The sequence below is a fragment of the Tasmannia lanceolata genome, unplaced genomic scaffold (assembly GCF_043159265.1).
Source record: "Tasmannia lanceolata isolate RefF3 unplaced genomic scaffold, GAP_Taslan_0.1 ptg000037l, whole genome shotgun sequence".
NCBI lineage: Eukaryota > Viridiplantae > Streptophyta > Magnoliopsida > Canellales > Winteraceae > Tasmannia > Tasmannia lanceolata.
Genome location: NW_027518714.1, coordinates 60,663,990 through 60,687,180, shown reverse-complemented (window position 1 = coordinate 60,687,180; position 23,191 = coordinate 60,663,990). Strand labels below are relative to the sequence as shown.

The window sequence follows — 23,191 nt, the reverse complement described above, 5'->3', positions numbered from 1 at the left end:
CTGCAAAAAGTATCTCACATTTTCCCATATTTGCTTCCAGACCTGTTGTTTTGCTGACTTTCTTGAGACAAGATAATAAACCATTAGGAGAATTCATATTTGCAGAAGCAACAACATAAGGTCGTCTGCAAAAAGAAGATGGGATATGGAAATCGAACCTTGGGTAAATGGCGTAGAGAACTTTTCCTTTTTTAGTGCATCTTCCAGGTTGATAGAGAGAATTTCCATGACAAGACAAAAGAGAAGGGGGGAAAGGGGGTCACCCTGTCTATGGCCATTGGAAGAGGTAAACCTACCCTGAGGAGAACCATTGATCAAAATTGAGAAGCTTGGGTTTGAAATGCATTCTAGGATCCATCCAATGCATGTTTGATCGAAACCTTGATAAGACATAAATTTGATAAGGAAGGATATCATGGGTGAGTAAAATATTTAATGCGATTTCATATTCTATAAGTATCTCCCTCTGTTTCATCTAATTCCTATTAAGAGTTGGAAACAACCATTTAGAAAGGATATGTACAATTTCTCAAGCAATTACAACAATACTCTTTTTATTTGGAAACTGATAAAATACGGAAATAAACTATGTTAGGGAGGTTTCTAGGACAAGAACCCTAGGACAACATAGTATCCGATCAGCACAGGCAAGGAAACCAGCGTTCCAAATGTCACCCTGCAAAACAAACATAGGATTGCGTTAAACCTTTGGTGTTTGGATTTATGCAAAAGAAAATCAACTTGGGTCTATTAGGTTTGCGGTTTTCATTGAAAGAAAACTTTGACTCTAGAAAAAATCCATGGAAAATGAATTTACCAATCACTGGAAATTTGCTTCTTTAAAAAATTTTCTGAAAAAATTATGTACATCAAAACAGGAAGCCGATATGAAATCAGCACTCTTTGTTCTGATAATGGAAACCCTCGCTTTATTATACACTTTCCTAATGGTCCTTTGATTGCCTCTTGGAAAGACTACTGATGATTGCCTGTTGGAAAGACTACTGATGTTGGCACTACGATGTTTTAGTAATTGCACAAACCCAGGATGTCTTTTCTTTTTTAAACAGATCAAATGTTATACAGTTCCCAAAAAGCTCTCAATAGCCCTTAAAACAAGTAAACAAAAGCTGAGTTTGCGGAATTATTAAAACAAAGGGATTTGCTAGAGACCATCGCATAAGGCATTTTGCAGGCAGGCTGTTGCATGAGAAAGCAGCCACATAGGCTCACTTTTCGACAGATTTTGTCTTATCATGAGCTGGCTGCTCTCTCATGCAACAGAAGTTCTGCAAAATGCCCTTCTGTGATGGTCCCTAGCAAATCCCAAAATCTCTATGCATTTTGTAACAAGGCACATGTCCCAAATACCAAAAGCTAAAGAAACTTACGCAGTGCTAAGCAACTCCGCGTGTAATCCGTATTGTCTTGCGTATAAGAAGGCCGCAATGGACTGTGGCAATGCTGCCTGTCATTGCATTTAACCAAACAAATACTTCAGTTCACCTAAACACTTTCATCTCTCTCTCTCTCTCTCTCTCTCTCTCTCTCTCTCTCTCTCATATATATATATATATATATATATATATATATATATATATATATATATATATATATATATATATATATATATATGAGAGAGAGAGAGGGTGTGTTAATGATTGTATAAGTATTTAAAGGGATTTGCTAGGGACCATCGCAGAAGGCATTGTGCGGAACGGCTGTTGCATGAGAGAGCTGCCACATAGGCTCACTTTTTCAACAGATTTTGTCCTTATTCATGAGGTGGCTGCTCTCTGATGCAACAGCCTTTCCGAGAAATGCCTTCTGCAATGGTCCCTAGCAAATCCCTTATTTACATTATGTATATGGGGAAGTGATATTTTCAATCCCCTTTCTCAGCATTTCTAGTCCCTTTATTTCTGATTTCCTGACAATGATGTCAATTTCAAGAACATGGAGTATAAAATTTATTAATTTTTTAGGAAAATACAAACCAAATGGAGTATAATATCATGTTTCTTGTGTATATAGTATATTAATATATACGGAAAAAATATTTCTATCCCCTTTTCCAGCAAGTATTTCAATCCCATTTTGTTTGCCTTTTTACTTAAAATAATGACTGCATTTCACTCTCCTTTTTTGTCTTTTCATGAGAACTCTATTTACCGCAAAAGGCAAACAAAAGGGTGTAGAAATATCATTTCCCTATACATATGTAGAAATATCATCACAGATGGGTTGTTGCATGCGAGAGATGCCACATCATGAATGAAGACAAAATCTGCTGAAAAGTGAGCTAGTGTGGCTGCTCTCACATGCAACAGCCCATCCGCAAAATGCCTTCTGCGATGGGACGCTAGAAAATTCCTGATATGCATACATACATCAAGAACAAGGGCATCTTTGTTTTCCTCAAAAAACATTTGCATAAAATCTTACATTCACATAGTTTTGAAGTTAAAAAGAAGATTATTTACATATACAGTTAAAATAGTTTTATAAATGATATTGTCAATGGCTTCCAAAGAGGCCTTGATGTTTAAATTCCCAAATAAGATTTAAATTAAAAAATATTTTTTAAATAAGGACCATCTTCTCTGACTCTAAAGAGATCCTAAGCTGCATCTTGTGTTGTTTAATAGTGGGTAAGTGTATGCTACTAATGTATTTTCAGCTTGAAGATGAGTCACCTGAATGACAGCAACACGTAATGTGGTTCCATTTAAGCCCACGGCAAATGCTCCGATCGCCATGGTAGCTGGTCCGGCGATAAATCGCAACACCATGCTGAACAATGTTAGTTTTACACCACATGCAATAAGTTTCTCTTGCAAAGCCATAAACAGTCCTGCAAACAACACAATGAAGCCCTTTTAATGCAACTCTATAACTAATCAGACTATAAAATTGTGAAACAAACCAATTATTCTAACCCCTGATACCATGTAAAAGAACCAATTACTTAAATCGTAATTAGGTATAAAAGAGTAAAGTATGGTCTCATACCCATGCTGAACATGTTCAAACCGCTTCCCCCTCTTGACATGATCAGCACAGATGCTTCTACGATATGCGGCATCTTGAAATGCCACCTATATGTATATCCACAGTCATTGGTTAGAAAACATGCATCAATTACTGAACACATTAAACTTCACCTAGCATGGGAAAGTATATAGCTTCTGAACTTTTTTTTGATATATAATTTAGTACTAAACATGTAATCTCAAGATAGTCCCACAGAAGATTAATCCCAATGTTTAAAAACTGGAACTCGGGCGAAAACTCAGGTGAGGTAAAAGGGAGTCAATCTAGGCGAGTCAATGATTGACACAGTAAATTTTTTTTATTAACTCAGGTCGTGGGTCAAAGAGTTTTAAGTGACTTTGTTGGAAAAAATTCGAACTCGGTGAGAACTTGGCAAGGTAAAACCATGTCAACTTGGGTGAGTCGATGATTTACTCTGGGAGTTTTAATCAGTGATCAATTCAATTGAGCTCCAAGCTCAATCCCAATTGCTTCCCATGTTTTACTGAGGTTAAAGATTGGAGGGTTTTACAGGAATCAGGAATTGGTATTGGTAACAAATTCCAATCCCATTCCAATTCCCCCGGTAAAGGGAATGTCAATTCCAATTCGTATGTTTGGGTAAAGTAGGAGATGTATGGAAAGGGGGAGGGTATGGTAAGAGGTTGTAAGTGAAGGAGAAGTAGAAACAATGACGATTTCAGAAAATGTAACTACAGAAGTAACTTTTCAAAGAAACATCCACTAAATGCATAAGTAACTTTTCACGTTGATTGACTCATCGTCCACTAAATGCAACTTTTCAAAGAAACAATTAGTCTTACTGAGGAATATTCCTGACAAGCTCACATCAGAAGTAACTAGTGGAACATGAAATTCCCTCATGACTTGATGCAGTCCCAGGAAGGGTTTTACAAGCTAAACCAGCTCAAAATTATCGGTCGAACAGATCCAAACAATCATATATTGAAATAATCTATTCAGGGTGATTAGGGCATAAAACAAAGAAGAAATTTAGTGTAGAAAATATGAAATTAGGCAAGAATAAATTTACATGAACAAGAAAGCAAAACCCTAATGAAGAAAAGAAAGAAGAGATAACAAGAGAATCACATATTTGAAAGAAAGGCTCCAAAATCCATCCAAGATCCACTCAGAATTCAAATTTTCGAGGAGAAAACCAAGAGAAGAGCTCTCTATCTCTTTCTTCCAAACAAAATAGAATCTAAACAAACCTAAAATATGTGATTGTAACAAATTCTACACAGTGAGGTGAAATGACATAATAACCCCACTTGGGCTTCCTACGTAAGCATAAACCAATGGCCGTTTTTCCAACTACTCAACTAGAATAATAACCTTTAGATAAGAGTAAAGACACTGAACTCAAATAAAAAAAGTTTATTCTAATCTGTTCAAGGGTGGTCACGTGGCCCTTTGGTAGGCCATGGTCCCTAGGCATGCCAATCCTTGGTGAGCCATAGCCCCCACTCATGCATCATTCTACCCTATAAGAAGTGAACCAAATATCGAATGCAGCTACTCAATGATGCCAAGTTAATCACATAAGCATTGCTCACAATTTTTATCAACATAGCAAATGGTCCAAGCCTTTTTGTTGAGCTTGTTGTTTTTGTTAACTTACCAACTTCTCCAATAGCTTAAGCTTTTGGAGAAGTTGGTAAGTTAATGTGGTATCAGAGCCAAAGGTCTCGAGTTCAAACCTCCCGGATAGCAAAAATCCATTACCCAATGGAAACCATTCTTTGTGCAAATAAATGATAATGAAATCACTTTCTTGAAACTCTTGATGTCGCTTGATCTTGTCAGCATGAGTCTTATACTTCGAATTGCTTAGCCCTAGCCCTTGCACACATGTCACGTATCTCCCTAATGCACATGTGGAACATAGTTGACTGATATACACCATTATTGGGTGCATTCCAATCAAAGGGAAATGTCTTTGTAAGCAAGTGTATACATGCAACATCAAAAGCATATATAATTAGATACAGTTTTTCATTTATACACGTTAGCTAATGTACTATACAAAACGGATATTCCATGTATGCCCCTCTACAACAAATCTTGCCTCCAACCACTTGTGGGAAATCGCACCTCTTGCTTTCAACAAGTTTTCGGGTTGTCTGCAATACTCCTTGCTTCCAGCCTATCGTGGGGTGGTTGATTGCACCTTGTTTGCACCCATTCATGATTCCATAACTGTAGATCTGAGCCCAAGACCAATGATATGAGCCTTAAGGCTTAAGCCAATAGATCTACATCCCAAGCATATAGATATGAACCCAAGACCTATGATATGAACCTCAAACCAATAGATCTACATCCTAAAAGCCTATAGATCTACAACCCAAGAACTCATGCCTACTAGATCCACATTTCTAATCATTAGATCTATACCCATACCTCCTACATCTATAGCCCAAATCTTTAGGTCCACAGCCCAAACCTAAGGATGTAGATCTAGTAGTTTGGAGGACAGATCACTAGGATGTATATCTAATAGTCTGGTGGACAGATCTCGAAAGGACACCTCCTCATAGATCTGCTAGGTGAAGAGATATGTGAACTTTGCATGGGAGATCTCCCTCTTCATGACTTTTACTCCTTCAAGTCATTTACGCAGTAATGATAAGAATGCCACAATAGGGCAACAATACAATATAACTCAAGATTATTCCTTATCTTTAAATCGCCTATAAAGAACCTAGCATAACTTAGTGGCAAAAGAAATAAGTCCAAGGAATTCCACAGCCCTTTGAGAGTCAGTTATAAGTGAAACACATGTTTGGCAAAAGAAGTTAACCTTCGAAAGTGAGCCTTTGGATTCTATTGTCATTGTTCCCGTGAGTTCAGTGTCTGTGGCATCACTGCTTGTATCCCATTCTACAGGACCATTGTTTTGCCTCCCATTTGGTATTGAATCCATCAAACAAAAGTGTGATCTCCCACATGGAAGCCTTTTATGTGTCATACGACAAGCACATGTGAGTTCATGTATCCACCTTGGAGATTCAGATCAACCACACACAATTTCAAGGTCCATTTCTAGTTGTACTACCTCACCAATATTCATACAGCTGATCTGAGGTTCAGATCATACCAAGCTCAGGAAACCAGGACAGTGTACTGTTCTGCCGGTTACACGAGTTTCACAGGAGCATAATTTCTAGCAAATACAAAGGCTCAAATGTTGTAGGATGGGATGGAGTGATCAGCTCCCTGTAATTTCAACAAGCCTCCATATACTAATCAATCTGAAATATGGTTTGTCCTTCATAGGCTTTAGCACAACCATTAGATGAGCATCATCACATTCAATTTGGCACCAGCTTGATAATCCAAAAAGAGACGAGTTTTATACGATCAAGAGTATGTATGACACTGACATTCCAATAAGTGATCGATTCTTATAGAAGAGGAGAAGAATTTGCTCTCAATTCAGCACTAATTTGGTAATCAAGTGATGAAAGCACCACAATGTAGCATGTAAGTACTGTCTTGTATTGGCAAATAAGCAAACATATGGTCTTCCAACTGATATCACCTCCTTGATTTAGCCTTGCTAGAGCATGGTTCAACACTTTCAATTTGTAAAAAAACACGTCCAGGGTGAAGCATAGATTACTGGAAGCTACTCATCATATTAAATTCAGCCTTAAATGAGATTAGACCATGAACTTATTTCCCCTTTCTATAAGAGTAGCGACAATGCTGGGCGATCACTATGGTGGTGAAGGGAAAACCGTGAGGTGCTTTATAGCATGGATGAAGAACTCAAGCAGCTATGGTTTGCACATCATAATACTTTCAAGTAGTATTTTGTGTTTAACGCCAAAACCCAAGCTTATCATAGTCGCAATTCATCAGTAAGGTTTGAGTCACTGGACTAATCCTCCCTTTCTCAGCAAAGCCAGTAGTTACTATATAGATAAAAGACCAAACCTAGTGAGGAGATATAACATGAGCTCTAAAGAGCATTTTCACAAGCAACTTGCTTGCAACATCAATTCCACTGCCCATAGCACTAAACCAAGAAAGAGATAAAGAGAGTAACTTTGATACTATTCGCTTGATTGATTCTAACACATGATTTACATCCTCTTAAATAAAGTCAACACAATTCCTAAATAAGTAAACTTCTTTTAAAAGAAAGACCAAGAATCTACCACATAAAGAAAGCAACTACAATTAGCATCATAATCCTGCCATACAAAGAAAAATCTCTACCAAAGAAAGAAAGATAATAATCCTAGTGAAAAAATCCTAAAGAAGTAACCAATGCCAAATGCCACAAAACCTAATGAAGTAAGAAAGAAAGATAATAATCCTAATGAAGTAACCAATGCCAAATGCCACAAAACCAAGTGAAAAAAAATGCAACCCAAATGGCAACCCCGAGTCACCTTTCTATCTTCTTCCAACATCAAAACCCAAAAAAACAATTATTCAAGATTGTTATTTCTCTTTTCTTTGGATACATGAAATACAATTTTCTCCATATATTATACTAATATTCGTTAGATTATTTCATACCTTTGTGAGATAAAAGCCCATATGATGCCAACGATACTAGCGTAAGAGTTAGGATTACGAGCGAGCTTCAGCAATACAATCTTCATTATAGACCAGAAAAAAGGTCTACTTCTAATCATCAAATTCTCATTTCCTTCTATGTCCGCACGAGTGTCGCCAGCATTGGATGTTTCCAAACTTTCATTCATTGCCTTTCGAAATTCGAATACAAACAAAAGAGCGGTTAACCAGATGATGGCTTGCACCACAGAGGATTGAACCACTAGGGCTACCGCATCTTTCCCATACATGGCCCCTAGTAGGGGCACCCCAACTACCAAAGTGTTGGATAAAGTAGACAGGGAGAAATTTGTTATTGACCAAGAATAACTCCCTGCGCTACTAAATTTTGCCCACACAACTAACACGACAATGGTAATGAGCTTTGAAATCGCATCCGCAAAGATGAACTGATAGTTCATTTTGAATGACTCGATACTTGTCGTGAGCTCGAATGTGAGGAGAGGAAGACTAAATACGTAAACAAGGCGATTGATCGCCACACACTGATCAGGGGTGAACATGTGCCACCACCTGACAGACCCATATCCTAGACATAGTGCTAAATATAAAGGAGTCATGGACTCCACCACCTTGTAAACATCTGCCCACCCTATCATTCTATTCTCCTATTTTCTTCACCTTCACTCCGTCCTAATATGATAACCCTGAAAAGAGAACAAAAGTATGTTAGTATATTATCTTGTAATTCACATGATGCAAGAATATTCAATAAAGACATAATATCGAATTGATAATAAATGCCAAAAAACAGGGTGAAGCAACAAAAGGGAGAATAATAGAAAACATACCTGTACTGGCTTTCTCCTCAAAACCTGAAATGCCTCTGCCTTCACCAACAAAAATCTAAGAAATTATTTACTTAGTATGTTTTCAAGCTCATCTACCTGCTTTACCTATACAAGAAGAAACATACGTGTACATAAGGAAAAATTGAATGATAAGGCTGGAAAAATAAAAATATACTCTGAATATTTATATTCAACTCCGTGGACACAAAATCCATTACGCTACTAGAGATACAAATACACTGCCTAAATATAAGAATAAATACAAATACACTGCCTAAATATAAGAATAAAAGGACTGATCAATTTTTAACTAGTTACAGCTTCATTGCCATGATCAGTACCAATCAAATGCATGTAAAACATGAACAATCATTCTCCACTAATACAAATGCGATGTAACTAATTTCATGTGTGTTCGGTACATTTGGCTTTTGTTTGGTATTGGAATTGGCCCCAAAATAGCATGGAGTTGTGTACCTTATTCAAATATCTTTTTATTTGAAATTTACATATGCAATGTACTCAAGACTTCCGGACCCTACGACAGAGCTACAAGGCCAAATCAGGTTTTGAGCATTTTTTTTTTCAACAAGATTGCTCTGGATGAAGTCATGGTAGTATTGATTGTTCTAACAAATGCTTTCTGGAAATGGTAATCGTTCTGTAGAGTCTTCCCCTTTGCATTATGTGATTATTATGGCTGGTAGGTTTTAATTGCATTCTCCCTCTTGCATTTATTTGTTTTTATTCTGTCTGGTAGGTTAGCTGAAGCTTTTTTATCTTGCCATTGCTCTGAATATTTTGCTACAACTCATCTTTCCTTGGCTTATTCTCCATGTCTAGTCCAGGTCCCCATGATCCGGGAATATCCTGCCTCTCTCCTCTAGAAATCATGATCGCCAAGCGTGATGCAGAGGAGGAAGCAAAGGCTCTTCGGAAAGCTAATTTCTCTGCTTCAGCCGTTTCCCAAAGTCCAAATAACCAAAAAAAGCAGCACAAAAAAGACAGGAAAAAGAGTTCTAGGTCTCCCCAACTGAATGATACTTTTGAGCCTCAGTATCTTAAACCCCCTCCTTCGAAACCCACCTTGGATAGCTTTCTTCCTAGGCTGGAACTAGAGAGCTTCGGAGAGAAGATGAAGAGTACTGTAGCAAGCACTGTAGTCCAGTCAGAAAAAGTACAAGAGAACATTCAATGCGCTGGAAAAAAGGACATTAAAAATAGCGCCCCAGCCTCGTCTGTCGCTTCGGCCAGGGCTGCACAAAAAACCGGCCAAACTGATAAACCGAACCGAACCATGCCTTTCGGTTTGGTTTGGTTCTGTTTTTCTCGCATTGGTTCGGTCACGGTTTAGAATTTTACCGAACCGATCCCATCGGTTCGGTTCACGGTTTTAGAGTTTTAAACCGAAAATTAACCAAACCGAACCGAGAAATGGAGGAAAAGGCGAACTGATTTTGTGTCATTCTCAAATCTAAGGTGAGTTATTTCATTTGCATAGAGAAGAGGGGTGATTTAAACAAGGGAGGTGTGCCTATATCAATTCAAAAGTAAAGAATACATTCACCCCTTCCCCTTAGACCACCCCTTAGAAGTGTAAAAAGAATAGTCCTAAATACTTAGAGGTGTTGTCCAAGAGAATAAAAAGGGGGGGCGAATATATCATCCCCTTTATAAGGCCCTCGATTAGAATTAGAGTGGGAGGGGTCTCTTCATTTTTTGTTTCGTGAGAGAGAAAGAGAGAGCTTGCCGGTCTCGTTGCACACTGTTGATGGTTGATTTGGATAGATAAACCTTTTTTTTTTATAGATAAACATATTTAACTACTTGATTTGGATTTGTACCGGATAACCCGTGAACCGAACCGAACCGGTCAAAATCGGTTTGGTTTGGTTCGGTTATACCCCCGATCAGTTTGGTTACGGTTTGGATTTTCTACAAACCGATGTGATTGGTTCGGTTAAAAAAAACTCCCTAAACCGAAACGGACCGAACCATGTGCAGCCCGCATGCCTACCCTCAATTTCCTCGGTAAAGGAGACCCCACTTGCTTGTCTCCCTTAAAAGATCTGTCCCATAGTTACGTTTCTCCAGTAAGTGCGGGCCCCCCTCTCAACCGTAGATTGGCTCGGGCGGGAGAATTTGAAAAAAATGAGAGGGTCATCTGATGGACCCAAAATACCCCTCCCCCCGGGCACATATTCCCAACCGGTCATGTCAAATTCAAATCAGAATCAGGATTTCCCCCTTCTTTCCCTGTTAGACCTAAAATCGGTAACAGGTACAGCAGTGGCGTAAGAACTGAGAGCGAGTGACGAGGGAGGTTGAGTATGAGTCCTGTGGTGAGTGCTTAGTCCTGCACAAGGCAAACGAGGTCAGAAGACCAGACCGGATTTTACTCCGGACAGGTCCCTCGACACTCAAGTCAGTATGAGCAAGAGTGAAGGGAAATGTCAGAGTTTTTAGGGAGAAGAGGGTTTTTAGCATTACCCATTAGTCTGAGCTTTAGTCCCCTATTTATAGGGAAGATCTGTTGAGGTGTCCTGGACAGGTGTCCAGGACAGGTGGTGGTCTGTGAGAGGCTGGATCTCACCTACTCTGGGACAGGTGGCAGCCTGTGAGAGGCTGGATCTCACCTACTCTGGGACAGGTGGCAGCCTGTGAGAGGCTGGATCTCACCTACTCTGGGACAGGTGGCAGCCTGTGAGAGGCTGGATCTCACCTACTCTGGGACAGGTGGCAGCCTGTAAGAGGCTGGTGTTTTCACACCCCATCAGTTGCCCCCCAGTTTTCCAAGTCATGGAGGGACTTGGGAAAGTGTAGTCGGTTGTTTTTCTGGATGGGCGGACGCTGTTCGGAGGTGAAATGGAGAGCCTGGAGTTCGCAGTCCGGAGCTCGCAGCTCGGAGATCGCAGTCCGCAGTTCGGAGTACGGCTTCAACCGGACTGGCTCTTGACGCTTTTCAGAATGCGCCGTATCCAGTCCGGAGGTCGCAGTACGGAGATAGCAGTCCGCAGTTCGGAGTACGGCTTCAACCGGACTGGCTCTTGACGCTTTTCAGAATGCGCCGTATCCAGTCCGGAGGTCGCAGTACGGAGATCGCAGTCCGCAGTTCGGAGATCGCAGTCCGCAGTTCGGAGTACGGCTTCAACCGGACTGGCTCTTGACGCTTTTCAGAATGCGCCGTATCCAGTCCGGAGGTCGCAGTACGGAGATAGCAGTCCGCAGTTTGGAGTACGGCTTCAACCGGACTGGCTCTTGACGCTTTTCAGAATGCGCCGTATCCAGTCCGGAGGTCGCAGTACGGAGATAGCAGTCCGCAGTTCGGAGTACGGCTTCAACCGGACTGGCTGTTGACGCTTTTCAGAATGCGCCGTATCCAGTCCGGAGGTCGCAGTACGGAGATCACAGTCCGCAGTTCGGAGATCGCAGTCCGCAGTTCGGAGTACGGCTTCAACCGGACTGGCTCTTGACGCTTTTCAGAATGCGCCGTATCCAGTCCGGAGGTCGCAGTACGGAGATCGCAGTCCACAGTTCGGAGATCGTAGTCCGCAGTTCGGAGTACGGCTTCAACCGGACTGGCTCTTGACGCTTTTCAGAATGCGCCGTATCCAGTCCGGAGGTCGCAGTACGGAGATCGCAGTCCGCAGTTCGGAGATCGCAGTCCGCAGTTCGGAGTACGGCTTCAACCGGACTGGCTCTTGACGCTTTTCAGAATGCGCCGTATCCAGTCCGGAGGTCGCAGTACGGAGATAGCAGTCCGCAGTTCGGAGTACGGCTTCAACCGGACTGGCTCTTGACGCTTTTCAGAATGCGCCGTATCCTGTTCGGTTTTTACCGGACTGTTTTTTGTCGTCTTGCGGCCAGTTCGGTGCGGACCGGACTGATTTTTGTTGTTTTGTGAGAACGCGTTATATCCAGTACGGTTTTTTCCGGACTGAGTTTTGTCGTCTTGCGACCAGTTCGGTGCGGACCGGACTGATTTTTGTCGTTTTGTGAGAACGCGTTATATCCAGTACGGTTTTTTCCAGACTGAGTTTTGTCGTCTTGCGACCAGTTCGGTGCGGACCGGACTGATTTTTATCGTTTTGTGAGAACGCGTTATATCCAGTACGGTTTTTTCCGGACTGAGTTTTGTCGTCTTGCGGCCAGTTCGGTGCGGACTGGACTGATTTTTGTCGTTTTGTGAGAACGCGTTATATCCAGTACGGTTTTTTCCGGACTGAATGCGGAGTGCGGAGTGCTGAGTGCGGAGTGCGGAGTGCGGAGATCCATTCTTGGGACGTGAATGTTTACGCGCGTGCTTGATCGTATTGATGGTGGGAGAATGTGTCCGTCATAAATAGGGGACACGTGGCGCAATCCGGATGACCTCGAGATGCGTGCATCGCATTTATTGCCCCACCGCCTCTTAAAAACTATATAAGGAGGTTTACCCCCCTTCACTTTTTACTTTTTACTTTTCATCTTTTTCCTCTTCTTGCTCTGGGAGTTTCCACTTCTCAGTTCGCAGCTCGCAGCTCGCAGTCCGCAGATCGCAGATCGCAGTTCGCAGCCCGTAGCTCGCAGTCGCGTTCCAAGATCTTTACGAGCTCCACTCACCGGTATTCCTCTCAGCCCTTCCTTTTACTATGTCTGGTAGTACTTCCAATTCCGAGTCCGGTACGGGGTCCTCCACTAGCAGTAGTTCGGAGTTTAGGATGCCTCAGGAGCCTGTAGTGGCTAGGGCGTCTGATAGGATAGACCTTGTAGATAGTGACGACGGAGGGGATAGGGATGAAGTGTTCTTAGATCTGAATGCCACTCCACCCTTGACTGGCAGTCTCCCGCGAGCAGGAGGGAGTGTTGAGAGCGACGTTGCTGAAGCGTCCACAACATTCCTTCCTGGCCGGGCGGTGGAGGTGATCGCTAGAGCGCGGATGGATGCCGATCCAAAATACAACTTGCGAGCTCTAGTCGAGGAGAACTACCTCACCAGGTCTATGCTGGGAGATATCAGGGATAAATACTGTGTGCCCCCGAGATTTGAACTGAGGGCAGCTATAGAGGGAGACAGAGCCTGCAACGAGAGCCAGGACCTCTGTATTTATGAGGAGTCACTGAGGGCAGGACTCCGATTTCCGTTGCACCCCTTTTTCTCAGCGGTGCTACGATACTACGGACTAGCCCCGGCCCAGGTAGCTCCGAACTCATGGAGATTATTAGTTGGGTTTTTATACCTCGTCCACGGTCGGTTAGAGAGGAGCGTGACTTTGTCACTGTTCCGTGCTTGTGCACACCTGAAGAAGCATAAAGAAGGGGGCTGGATCTACATTAGCCAGCGCCCTGAACGGAAGATAATCACTGGCATTCCTTCGTCGATTCACTCGTGGAAGAATAGATTCTTCTATGTTGTGGATCAGGAGGCCAGTGAGCCCTGGTCCGTCCCTCTAGTGTGGGACACTCCAGATACCTCAAAACTGAGTCGAAAGCCGCTCCTCGAAGGTGAGGACAGGATAACATTCGCCTTGATGCGGAAGGAGATCGAGCAATCGGGCCTCATCCGTTGTAAGGAGTTTTCTGAAGAGGCGATTCTGGTCGGGCTGGGCGTGAGTGCCGCGACTCCAGAACGTATGTAGCTAGACTTGTCTATGCAATCTGTTTATTTTTTATATGCTTGCTTCTGACTGCTTGCTTGTCTGGCAGAAATGAAGAAACAATCGACCGTCGAGAAGATAAGACAAGGAGCCCAGCCACGGGCACAGGAGGGTGCTGCACAGGCACAACAGGAGCGCCAGAAGAGAAAGGCGACTGTACTGGGGAGTCCGGCCCCGTCACAGGGCACTCCACCCCCATCCCAGAGGCCCAAGACTACGGTGAAGCTAATAGGCCCCTTTGCTCAGGGCGGTGGCTCTTCTAAATCCAGTGGTGCTTCTACCGGAACCGGTTCTGGGGCTCGTCCTCCTACGGGGCTTAGTGAGCATGTCTTTCGACCCAATTGGGCCGTTTTGAAGGATGACACTGCCCTAGGCGAGAGCCGAGTAGCAGCAGAGCTCATGAGCAAGTGTTTGCTGCGGAAGGACAAGCAACAGGTCCTTTACGAGCCGCCAGCTACAGGAGAGGAGGCTGTGTTATCCTCAGCTTACCAGGTAAGGAAGTGGTGCTTCGATTTGCTAACTTTCTGCCCATTTCTTCCTTTCACCATACTGATGCCTGTTTCTTTCTTCAGATCTTGCTCTACTATAATGACCTCAAGGAGAAGAGTAAGAAGTTCTCCCAAGCCATTACTGCATCTGAAGAGGTGAACGGAAAGTTGGCCGCTGAGGTGCAGGAGCTTCAAACGAGCATCGGGCGAATAGAGGAGGAGAGGAGGTTGTTGAAAGAGGATCTGGCCGCAGAGAAGAGGAAACTGGCCAAGGCTGCTGAAGCCATGGAGGCTCAAAGAGGAAGAGCTACTGAAAGGCAGGAGAAGGCAGTGAAAGAGGCCACAGAGGCAAAGGAGGCTGAACTTTTCAGCCTGTCGAGCGAGGCTTATAGTCTTGGATACTACGACTGCCTCCAGGAGCTCCAGGCCTGCAATCCAAACTTATTGATGCAGAACATGACTCTCCCTGCCAGGCCGAAGATTACTGATGAGGAGCCAGATACTCCTGCTGATGCTCCTGCTGACATCACCTCTCTTCCAGATGCTTAGAATTTTTTTTTGTTTTTGTTTTGACCTCTTTTTGTAATGGTCCTTGAGACCCTACAGCTCTTACCAGCATTTTTAGAGTGAATTTTGTAATGGCCCTCGAGGCCCCACATATTCTGATCAATGAAATCACATTTGTCTGTCTCTGATACTTCTCAACTGAGTGATTTGCTTGACTTTGTCTTTTTAATTTTGATAACCTGTGAATGAGGCTGTTGATAGTCGAATTGTGACGAACTGGTCTTTTAACAAGTACCCAAGTTTTGTGAACTGGGTTTCTAGTGAGTACCCAAGTTTTGTGAACTGGGTTTCCAGTGAGTACCCAAGTTTAAGAACTGGGTTTCCAGTGAGTACCCAAGTTTTGTGAACTGGGTTTCCAGTGAGTACCCAAGTTTTGTGAACTGGGTTTCCAGTGAGTACCCAAGTTTAAGAACTGGGTTTCCAGTGAGTACCCAAGTTTTGTGAACTGGGTTTCCAGTGAGTACCCAAGTTTTGTGAACTGGGTTTCCAGTGCGTACCCGAGTTTAAGAACTGGGTTTTCAGATATAAAAGTGACACTGAATTTGCAAGAAGATTATTTATTCATAACAACAAATATACAAATTTACAAGATCACCTTTTCACGCCGGATAATTCGACTACTGATAATATTTCCTGAGGTTTTTGGAGTTCCATGCGTGGGGTAATAGGTGCTCCTCCAATGTCTCTAGCTTGTAGCTTCCTGGCCGGATAACTTCCTTCACTCGATAGGGTCCCTCCCAAGTTGGGGAAAGTTTCCCTACTTTCGTCGGCTGGGAGACGGCTGCCTTTCTCAGGACCAGATCCCTTGTCCTGAATTCTCTGGGGCGAATTTTGGAGTCGTGATAATTCGACACCTTCTGCTTATAAGCGGCGACCCGGATTCGAGATTCCTCCCGGATTTCTTCTAGTAAGTCGAGATTGGCGCGGAGTCCGTCGCTGTTCAGTTGTTCATGGAAACTGATGACTCTGGGAGATGGGGTGCCTATATCAACAGGTATCACGGCATCGGTTCCAAAAGAGAGGTTGAATGGTGATTCACCAGTCGTCGTGCGAGGAGTGGTGCGGTAAGCCCACAGAACATGGTAGAGCTCATCTGCCCATCGGCCAGCTTTTTCATCCAGCCTCTTCTTTATCCCTTGAAGCAAGATCCTATTAGTTACTTCCGTTTGCCCATTGGTCTGGGGGTGAGCAACCGAAGTGAATCTCTGTTCAATCTTTAGGTCAGAGCAGAACTTCCGAAAGTTCCGGCAGTCGAACTGTTTGCCGTTATCTGTGATTAAGGCACGGGGAATCCCAAATCTGCAGACCACTGCCTTCCAGAAGAAATTCTGTATATTCTGCTCAGTGATCTGGGCTAGAGGTTCTGCCTCCACCCACTTGGTGAAGTAGTCGATCGCCACTACCACGAATATGCGCTTTCCAGAAGCCGGCGGAAAAGGGCCCAAGATGTCCATCCCCCATACTGCAAAAGGAAGTGGACTGATAATTGGGGTCATCGCCACAGCAGGCTGGTGGATGGTGGGGGAAAATTTCTGGCACCTCTCGCACTTTTTAACCAGATTCAGCGCGTCTTGTCGTATGGTGGGCCAATACAATCCTCTGAGGAGTACCTTTATTGCCAGGGCTTTGCCCCCCAGATGTTCTCCACAGATTCCTTCATGAGTCTCTTGCAATGCGTACGCGGCGTCGCTTGGTCCCAGACACTTTAGGTACGGGAGAGTGTAGGACCTTTTATACAAAATGTCACTGCTGAGGGAGAATCGGGCAGCTCTCTGTATCACCTTACGGGCTTCCTTCTTATCTTCGGGAAGCTTTTCGTCCCGTAAGTAGTGAATGATCTCGTCCATCCAGCACGGCTCGTTCTCCACCTGCATTATTTCTGCGGCTTCTCTTTCGATGCTAGATCTTTGTAGGAATTCCATACGTATTCTTCCAAGAGTGGTGTACCCAGAGGCAGCCAGCTTCGACAGTACATCTGCTTTGGTATTTTCTGTTCGTGGTACTCTGATGACCTCGAAACTGGCAAACCGGCCGGAGAGTTGATGAACCTTGGCGAGATACTTAACCATACGCTCATCTCGAGCTTCATAGACCCCTTGGATTTGGTTTGCTACCAGCTGCGAGTCGCAGTATGCTTTTAATGTCCGTGCGCCGGTCTGAATTGCTAGGTTCATTCCGGCAAGGAGGGCTTCATATTCTGCCTCATTGTTGGACGCACGGAATCCGAATCTCAGGGCGTAGTCCGCAGTGAACTCATCGGGCCCGGTAAGGACGAGGTCGGCTCCACAGCCACTTTTATTTGAAGATCCATCGACGTATACCTCCCAGACTGGTGCGTTGGTCATGGTGTCCGGTTTGGTTGGCTGTCGCATGATCTCCTGAGGTTCTCCTGCTATACATTCTTCAGGGGCTGCCTTTTCTGTAACTGGGAGCTGTGCCGCTTCGGGGTCGACGACCTGTTGGGGGATGGTACACTCGGCTACGAAATCTGCTAGCACTTGGGCTTTGATAGCTGGTCTGGGCGCGTATTGAATATCGAACTCACTTAGCTCTACGGCCCATTTTACAAGTCGCCCGGAGATATCTGGTCGATGGAGGACCTGTCGAAGTGGCTGGTCAGTCAAGACCTTTACAGTGTGAGCTTGGAAGTATGGCCTTAGTTTTCTGGCAGCCATTACCAGCGCGTAAGCCAATTTCTCGACCCGCTGGTACCTTATTTCTGCGTCGTGAAGAACCTTGCTGACATAGTAGATTGGTTTTTGCTGGCGGTGCTCTTCGCGGACGAGGACAGCTGCCAGTGCCGTGGAGCTAACGGAGAGATACAGAAATAACTCCTCACCTGGCTCCGGCTTTGTCAATAATGGCGGGGAGGACAGATACCTTTTCAGCTCGTCGAAGGCAATCTGGCATTCTTCCGTCCAGGGCGCAGTCTTGAGCCCCTTAACCGCGCTGAAAAAGGGCAGGCATCTCTCCGCCGATTTGGAGATGAAGCGGCCCAATGCCGCTATCATTCCCGTGAGCCGCTGAACTTCTCTGATGGTTCTTGGGGCGGTAAGCTCTATCACAGCTCTGATCTTCTCGGGATTTGCTTCTATCCCTCGCTGACTCACCTTGAATCCCAAGAACTTCCCCGAGCTGACACCAAAAGTGCACTTGGTGGGGTTGAGTTTCATGTTGTGCTTCTTGAGGACCTGAAATGTTTCTCTGAGATCAGACACGTGGTCCTGTGCGCTTCGACTTTTGACCAGCATATCATTCACATACACTTCCATATTTCGGCCGATCTGGTTCTGAAAAAGTCTGTTCACCAGCCTTTGGTAAGTAGCTCCGGCGTTTTTGAGGCCGAAGGGCATGACTCGGTAGCAATAAGTCCCTTGATCTGTGACGAATGAGGTCTTTGGTATATCCGATTCGTACATCCTGATCTGGTTATATCCGGAGAAGGCGTCCATGAAGCTCAACAGTTCATGACCCGCTGTGGCGTCGATGAGCTGATCGATCTTCGGGAGCGGATAACTGTCCTTGGGACAAGCCTTATTCAGATCAGTAAAATCGACGCAGGTTCTCCACTTTCCATTAGTCTTCTTGACTAGGACTACGTTTGCTAGCCAGTCCGGATATCGAATCTCGCGAATGAAGTCAGCCTTCAGAAGCCTCTCCACTTCTTCTTTTATTGCCTGTCGCCTTTCAAAAGCAAAGTGTCTCCTTTTCTGCTTCACCGGTCTGCAGGTTGAATCGACACCAAGCCTATGAGTGCTGATCTCTGGATCGATGCCGGGCATATCGGCAGGAACCCATGCAAAGACATCTGCATTGCCCTGGAGAAACTCGGTGAGTTGATGTTGAATGCTACTACTAAGGGAGGAACCGATCAGAGCGACTTTCTCACCGTCCTCCGGGCACAGTGGGATGGAGAGCAGGTCCTCAGCGGGTTGAGTACCCCTGAGTTCGTCCCTTACATCAAGCAGTTCGATTGGCAGTGATTCCACTGCGTTTTTTCCTTTCAGTACCATTGCATAGCACTCCCTTGATTGAGGCTGATCTCCGCGAACTTCCCCCACGCCATTAGGGGTTATGAATTTCATTTTTTGGTGGTAGGCTGAGGCGACTGCTCGGATCAGATTCTGGCCAGGCCGTCCCAAGATAGCATTATAGACCGAGGTGGCCTTCACTACCAGGAAGTTAACCATGGCGAACGCTTGACATGGTGAATCTCCGACAAGAACAGGGAGCTCGATCTGTCCTACCACTTTTACGACCTCTCCGGAGAAGCCGAACAAATCTGAGTTCGCCGGCCTTAGACGGTCGTCGCCTATCATCATTTTCTCGAAGGCATGGTAGTATAGAATATCCGCTGAGCTCCCGTTGTCCACAAGAATTTTCTTTACCTCCCAGTTAGCAACGAGCATGGTTAACACCAATGCATCGTCGTGGGGCAAAATAAGGCTGTCCAGATCTGCGTCCGAGAAGGAGATCTCATTCTCCGTTCTTGACTTTTTGCTGGTTGTGTGAACGGCGTTAACTTGCCGTGCATATGCTTTTCGAGCAGCAGAGGAGGTGCCCCCAGCGGCTGGTCCGCCCATGATTGTATTGATAACCCCCCTTGGTTGAGATCGGGGTGCCTCAGGCTGCGTGTCGGTGACCTGAGACGTCTTATCCTGAGGAGGGGGCTGCTGTGATCTTCGAGGGCTACGGCCCTGGGGACTCTTTCCTTTGCGCTCTTGGGTGCGGCCGTCATTCTGGATGTATTTTTTCAAATAACCCCGGCTGATCAGCTGCTCAATTTCTCCCTTGAGCTGCCAGCAATCCTCTGTGTCATGGCCGTGGTCCTTGTGAAACCGACAGTACTTTGAAGGATCTCTTCTGTTTCCCTTGGAGATCATTCTAGGCGGCCACTTCACAAACTCCTCCTCACTGATTGCCGCCAGTATGTGCTTTCTAGAGGTATTGAGAGGTGTGAAGTTCTCTTCTCTTCTCTGAGGAGGTGGAGACTTCTCTTTCCTGGGAGGTTTATCCTCCCTACGCTGTTTAGGCAGATTCTTCTCTTCAGAGGTTATCCTCCGGTTTGAATTAAGAACTGCCAGTGTTTCTTCCACTGTTATGTACTCTTCTGCCCCGGCCATGAGATCCGCCAGTGAGTGCGGATTTTGCCGAGCCACCGCTCGATGAAAATCATCAGATCTTGCACCGGTGAGGAGTGCGTTCATAGCCGCTGAGGGATCTAAATTGGGCACCTGTAGTGCCTCCCTGTTGAAGCGGCGGACGAACACCTTCAGGGGTTCATTATCATCATGTCGCAAGGCCATCAGGGATGCAGTCGTTTTCTTCGGCCTACGGCTACTCATGAAATGGCGGACCAGATCCTCTCCAAAATCATCGAAATTGTTGATGGAGTTTGGTTTGATCCTGGAGTACCAGTCTCTTGCCGCGCCAGTGAGCGTCGTTGGGAAGGCTCTGCAGATGAAGCCGTCGGAGGCGCCGTGGAGGAGCATCATTGTTCTAAATGTCTCCAAATGATCCACGGGATCGGTAGTGCCGTCGTACTGAGGGACGGCAGGCATTTTAAATCCTCTGGGTGCTGGAGCACTCAGGACATCACTAGTGAACGGCGTTCTGCTTGAGAACGCTCTGGAGGCGGGCCGGCTCTGATCCTTCGCCAATTCCTCTATTCGGTGGTTCATCTCCTCCATTCTCTGTAGCAGCGGATCCGTTCTGCGGTCTGGGGACCTGATTCTTCCCACAAATGGGCTTGCCGCAGAACCGGACTGACTTTCCGGACTCCTACGACGAGGCCGAGATTTTGCCGGTGGCAAACGATCTTCGTGAGGCCGGCGCCTCTGCGTGGAGCGAGACCGCGATCTTTCGCGGTGATGAGGTTCTGTCTGGGCGTGCCTCACTATGGGGCGATGAACTTGTCTAGCGGAGTGATGAGTTCTGCCCTCCCCATGACGTGATGACTCTCCCCTGTGGACTCCTTGGGCAGATCGCGGGGCCTCTGGAGGAGGTGAAGGGGGTGCTTGAAGTAGTTGTTGGTACTGACCAACAAGGGCCGTCATCTGCTGGAAGAGGGCTTGGACTTGCTCCGAGGTGGGCACGGGATTGTGATGCTCCGAGCGAGGAAGGCTTTGGTCGGCAGATGCTGCCACTACCATCGAGGCGATTCGACCGCTCCGGGTCCTGCGAGGTAGCGCGGCTTGGTCGGTCTGCGCAGAAGCTAACCGCGCACTCTTGCGCCCTGCCATTTTTGTAAGTGAGATATGTAAGAACAGCTTTTAGTTCTTAGTCCCACGGATGGCGCCAATCTGTTAGACCTAAAATCGGTAACAGGTACAGCAGTGGCGTAAGAACTGAGAGCGAGTGACGAGGGAGGTTGAGTATGAGTCCTGTGGTGAGTGCTTAGTCCTGCACAAGGCAAACGAGGTCAGAAGACCAGACCGGATTTTACTCCGGACAGGTCCTTCGACACTCAAGTTAGTATGAGCAAGAGTGAAGGGAAATGTCAGAGTTTTTAGGGAGAAGAGGGTTTTTAGCATTACCCATTAGTCTGAGCTTTAGTCCCCTATTTATAGGGAAGATCTGTTGAGGTGTCCTGGACAGGTGTCCAGGACAGGTGGTGGTCTGTGAGAGGCTGGATCTCACCTACTCTGGGACAGGTGGCAGCCTGTGAGAGGCTGGATCTCACCTACTCTGGGACAGGTGGCAGCCTGTAAGAGGCTGGTGTTTTCACACCCCATCATTCCCCAAGCTGTCCCACAGCAATGGCAGTGAATAAGGAGTCTTCACCCATATCTCCTACCATGCTTAGAACAGATCCCACCAAAGTATGGAAAAATCTCTTAAAAAAAAACTCTGATATAGCTTCCACTAAGCTTAAGTTCAAAGAGCCCATTGTGAAAGATAATGGTGAATCAGGGGCAAAGTTTTTAGACGAGGAATTTGAAGAAACAACAGACAAATGGAGGCACTGTCTAGTGGGATACTTTTTAGGAAGAAAACCATATTACGTTGCTCTCAGAGAATTCCTCTCTCGAAAATGGAAGATAAAGGGGGATTTCCAACTGTATGCCTTTCATTCCGGTTTCTTCCTCTTCCAATTTTCTAACGAGGAGGACTGTACCTCTGTTCTAGAATCCCCTTCTCTCACTTACAGTGGTAGAATTCTGATTCTCCAAAGATGGGCTCCTGGCTCTGAGCTTGAGAGGATAAAACTATCCTCTATCCTTGTCTGGGTAAAGCTCCCAGGATTACACCTGAAATTTGGGTCTACTAATGGCCTGAGCAAGTTAGGAAGTATCATAGGGAATCCATTGTACATGGACTCGCAAACCGCCGAATCCACGAGACTCAGCTATGCTCGCTTCTGTAGAAGTTAGCGCTGATAAGGTGCTACCTGATACGATCTATGTGGATACTCCCACATGTACCTATGCTCAGCCAGTAGAATATGACTTTCCGCTTGCAATCTTGCTTGGATTTCAGCCATTCGTCGGAGAGATGCCCACATGCGGTGAAAAGTCAAAAACCTGTTGTGCGGCCAAATCGTGGGTGGAAGCCAAAAGAAAATAAGGAGGTAATTCCTGACCAAGACATTGCAGAGAGCAATGAAATGGTTGAACTTCTTGAACCAACTCAATCTCTCAAAGTTAAGTCCCCGAAGGCTAGCAGTAGCCCAAAATCTGATGGCAAAATCTCTTTAGATAACCCCTTTAGTGTGCTTGATTCCTATGATTGCTCTGATGCTATGTCAGCTGACAAGCATGATGCTACCTTTCTTCCTCCTATGAAAGACAAAAGCCCTCAACCTAGGAAAAAGCCCCTTGAAGAAGATAAAATTAGATCCCCCGAAGGAAATGTCCCTATTTCAGAACTGCCCCCATGCCTAGGTAGAAACTCAGACAATAAGAAAGAAAAGACCCTGCATTCAGATGGGCTTTTAGAGGGAGCCTTAGGCTTGAAGGAAGAAAATCATCTGCATACAGATGGGCTTTATGAGGTAGAGATTTTCTCTAAATCTGACTCATTGGGAGCCCAATCTGTGTCCCCAACCCCTGCATTATGA

The 23,191-nt window shown here is 45.1% G+C and overlaps 3 protein-coding genes across 4 annotated transcripts in view; 1 reads left to right on the top strand and 2 right to left on the bottom strand.

Annotated features, from left to right (window-relative positions):
• Positions 1 to 448: 448 nt before the first annotated feature.
• The window catches only part of LOC143860608 (auxin efflux carrier component 5-like), a 76,335-nt gene continuing 53,592 nt past the window's right edge, over positions 449 to 23,191 (bottom strand). For both annotated transcript variants that reach the window (XM_077371339.1, XM_077371340.1), the window contains 6 exons: positions 8,442 to 8,546; positions 7,591 to 8,297; positions 3,013 to 3,098; positions 2,697 to 2,854; positions 1,392 to 1,468; positions 449 to 676 (listed from right to left, as the gene is read on the bottom strand). In XM_077371339.1, the coding sequence (XP_077227454.1) occupies positions 604 to 676; positions 1,392 to 1,468; positions 2,697 to 2,854; positions 3,013 to 3,098; positions 7,591 to 8,249 (1,053 nt within the window). In that variant the 5' untranslated portion in view covers positions 8,250 to 8,297; positions 8,442 to 8,546 and the 3' untranslated portion in view covers positions 449 to 603. The remainder of the gene's footprint in view (positions 677 to 1,391; positions 1,469 to 2,696; positions 2,855 to 3,012; positions 3,099 to 7,590; positions 8,298 to 8,441; positions 8,547 to 23,191) is intronic.
• On the bottom strand, positions 15,651 to 17,807 carry LOC143861659 (uncharacterized). Its single transcript, XM_077372544.1, has 3 exons — positions 17,351 to 17,807; positions 16,914 to 17,227; positions 15,651 to 15,668 (listed from the first exon to the last, which is right to left on the bottom strand). The coding sequence occupies exons 1-3, from the start codon at positions 17,805 to 17,807 to the stop codon at positions 15,651 to 15,653; spliced, it is 789 nt and encodes a 262-aa protein (XP_077228659.1).
• LOC143861658 (uncharacterized) lies at positions 21,891 to 22,505 on the top strand. The gene has a single exon (XM_077372543.1). The coding sequence runs from the start codon at positions 21,891 to 21,893 to the stop codon at positions 22,503 to 22,505; it is 615 nt and encodes a 204-aa protein (XP_077228658.1).

Excerpts from the sequence above, each read along its gene's own strand:
- LOC143861659 (XM_077372544.1), bottom strand. The coding sequence starts at position 17,807 with ATGGCTGCCAGAAAACTAAGGCCATACTTCCAAGCTCACACTGTAAAG. Across the intron at positions 17,228-17,350 it reads CGCCCTGAGATTCGGATTCC|GGGTCTATGAAGCTCGAGAT; the intron begins GTGCGTCCAACA and ends ACCAAATCCAAG.
- LOC143861658 (XM_077372543.1), top strand. The coding sequence starts at position 21,891 with ATGGCAGTGAATAAGGAGTCTTCACCCATATCTCCTACCATGCTTAGA.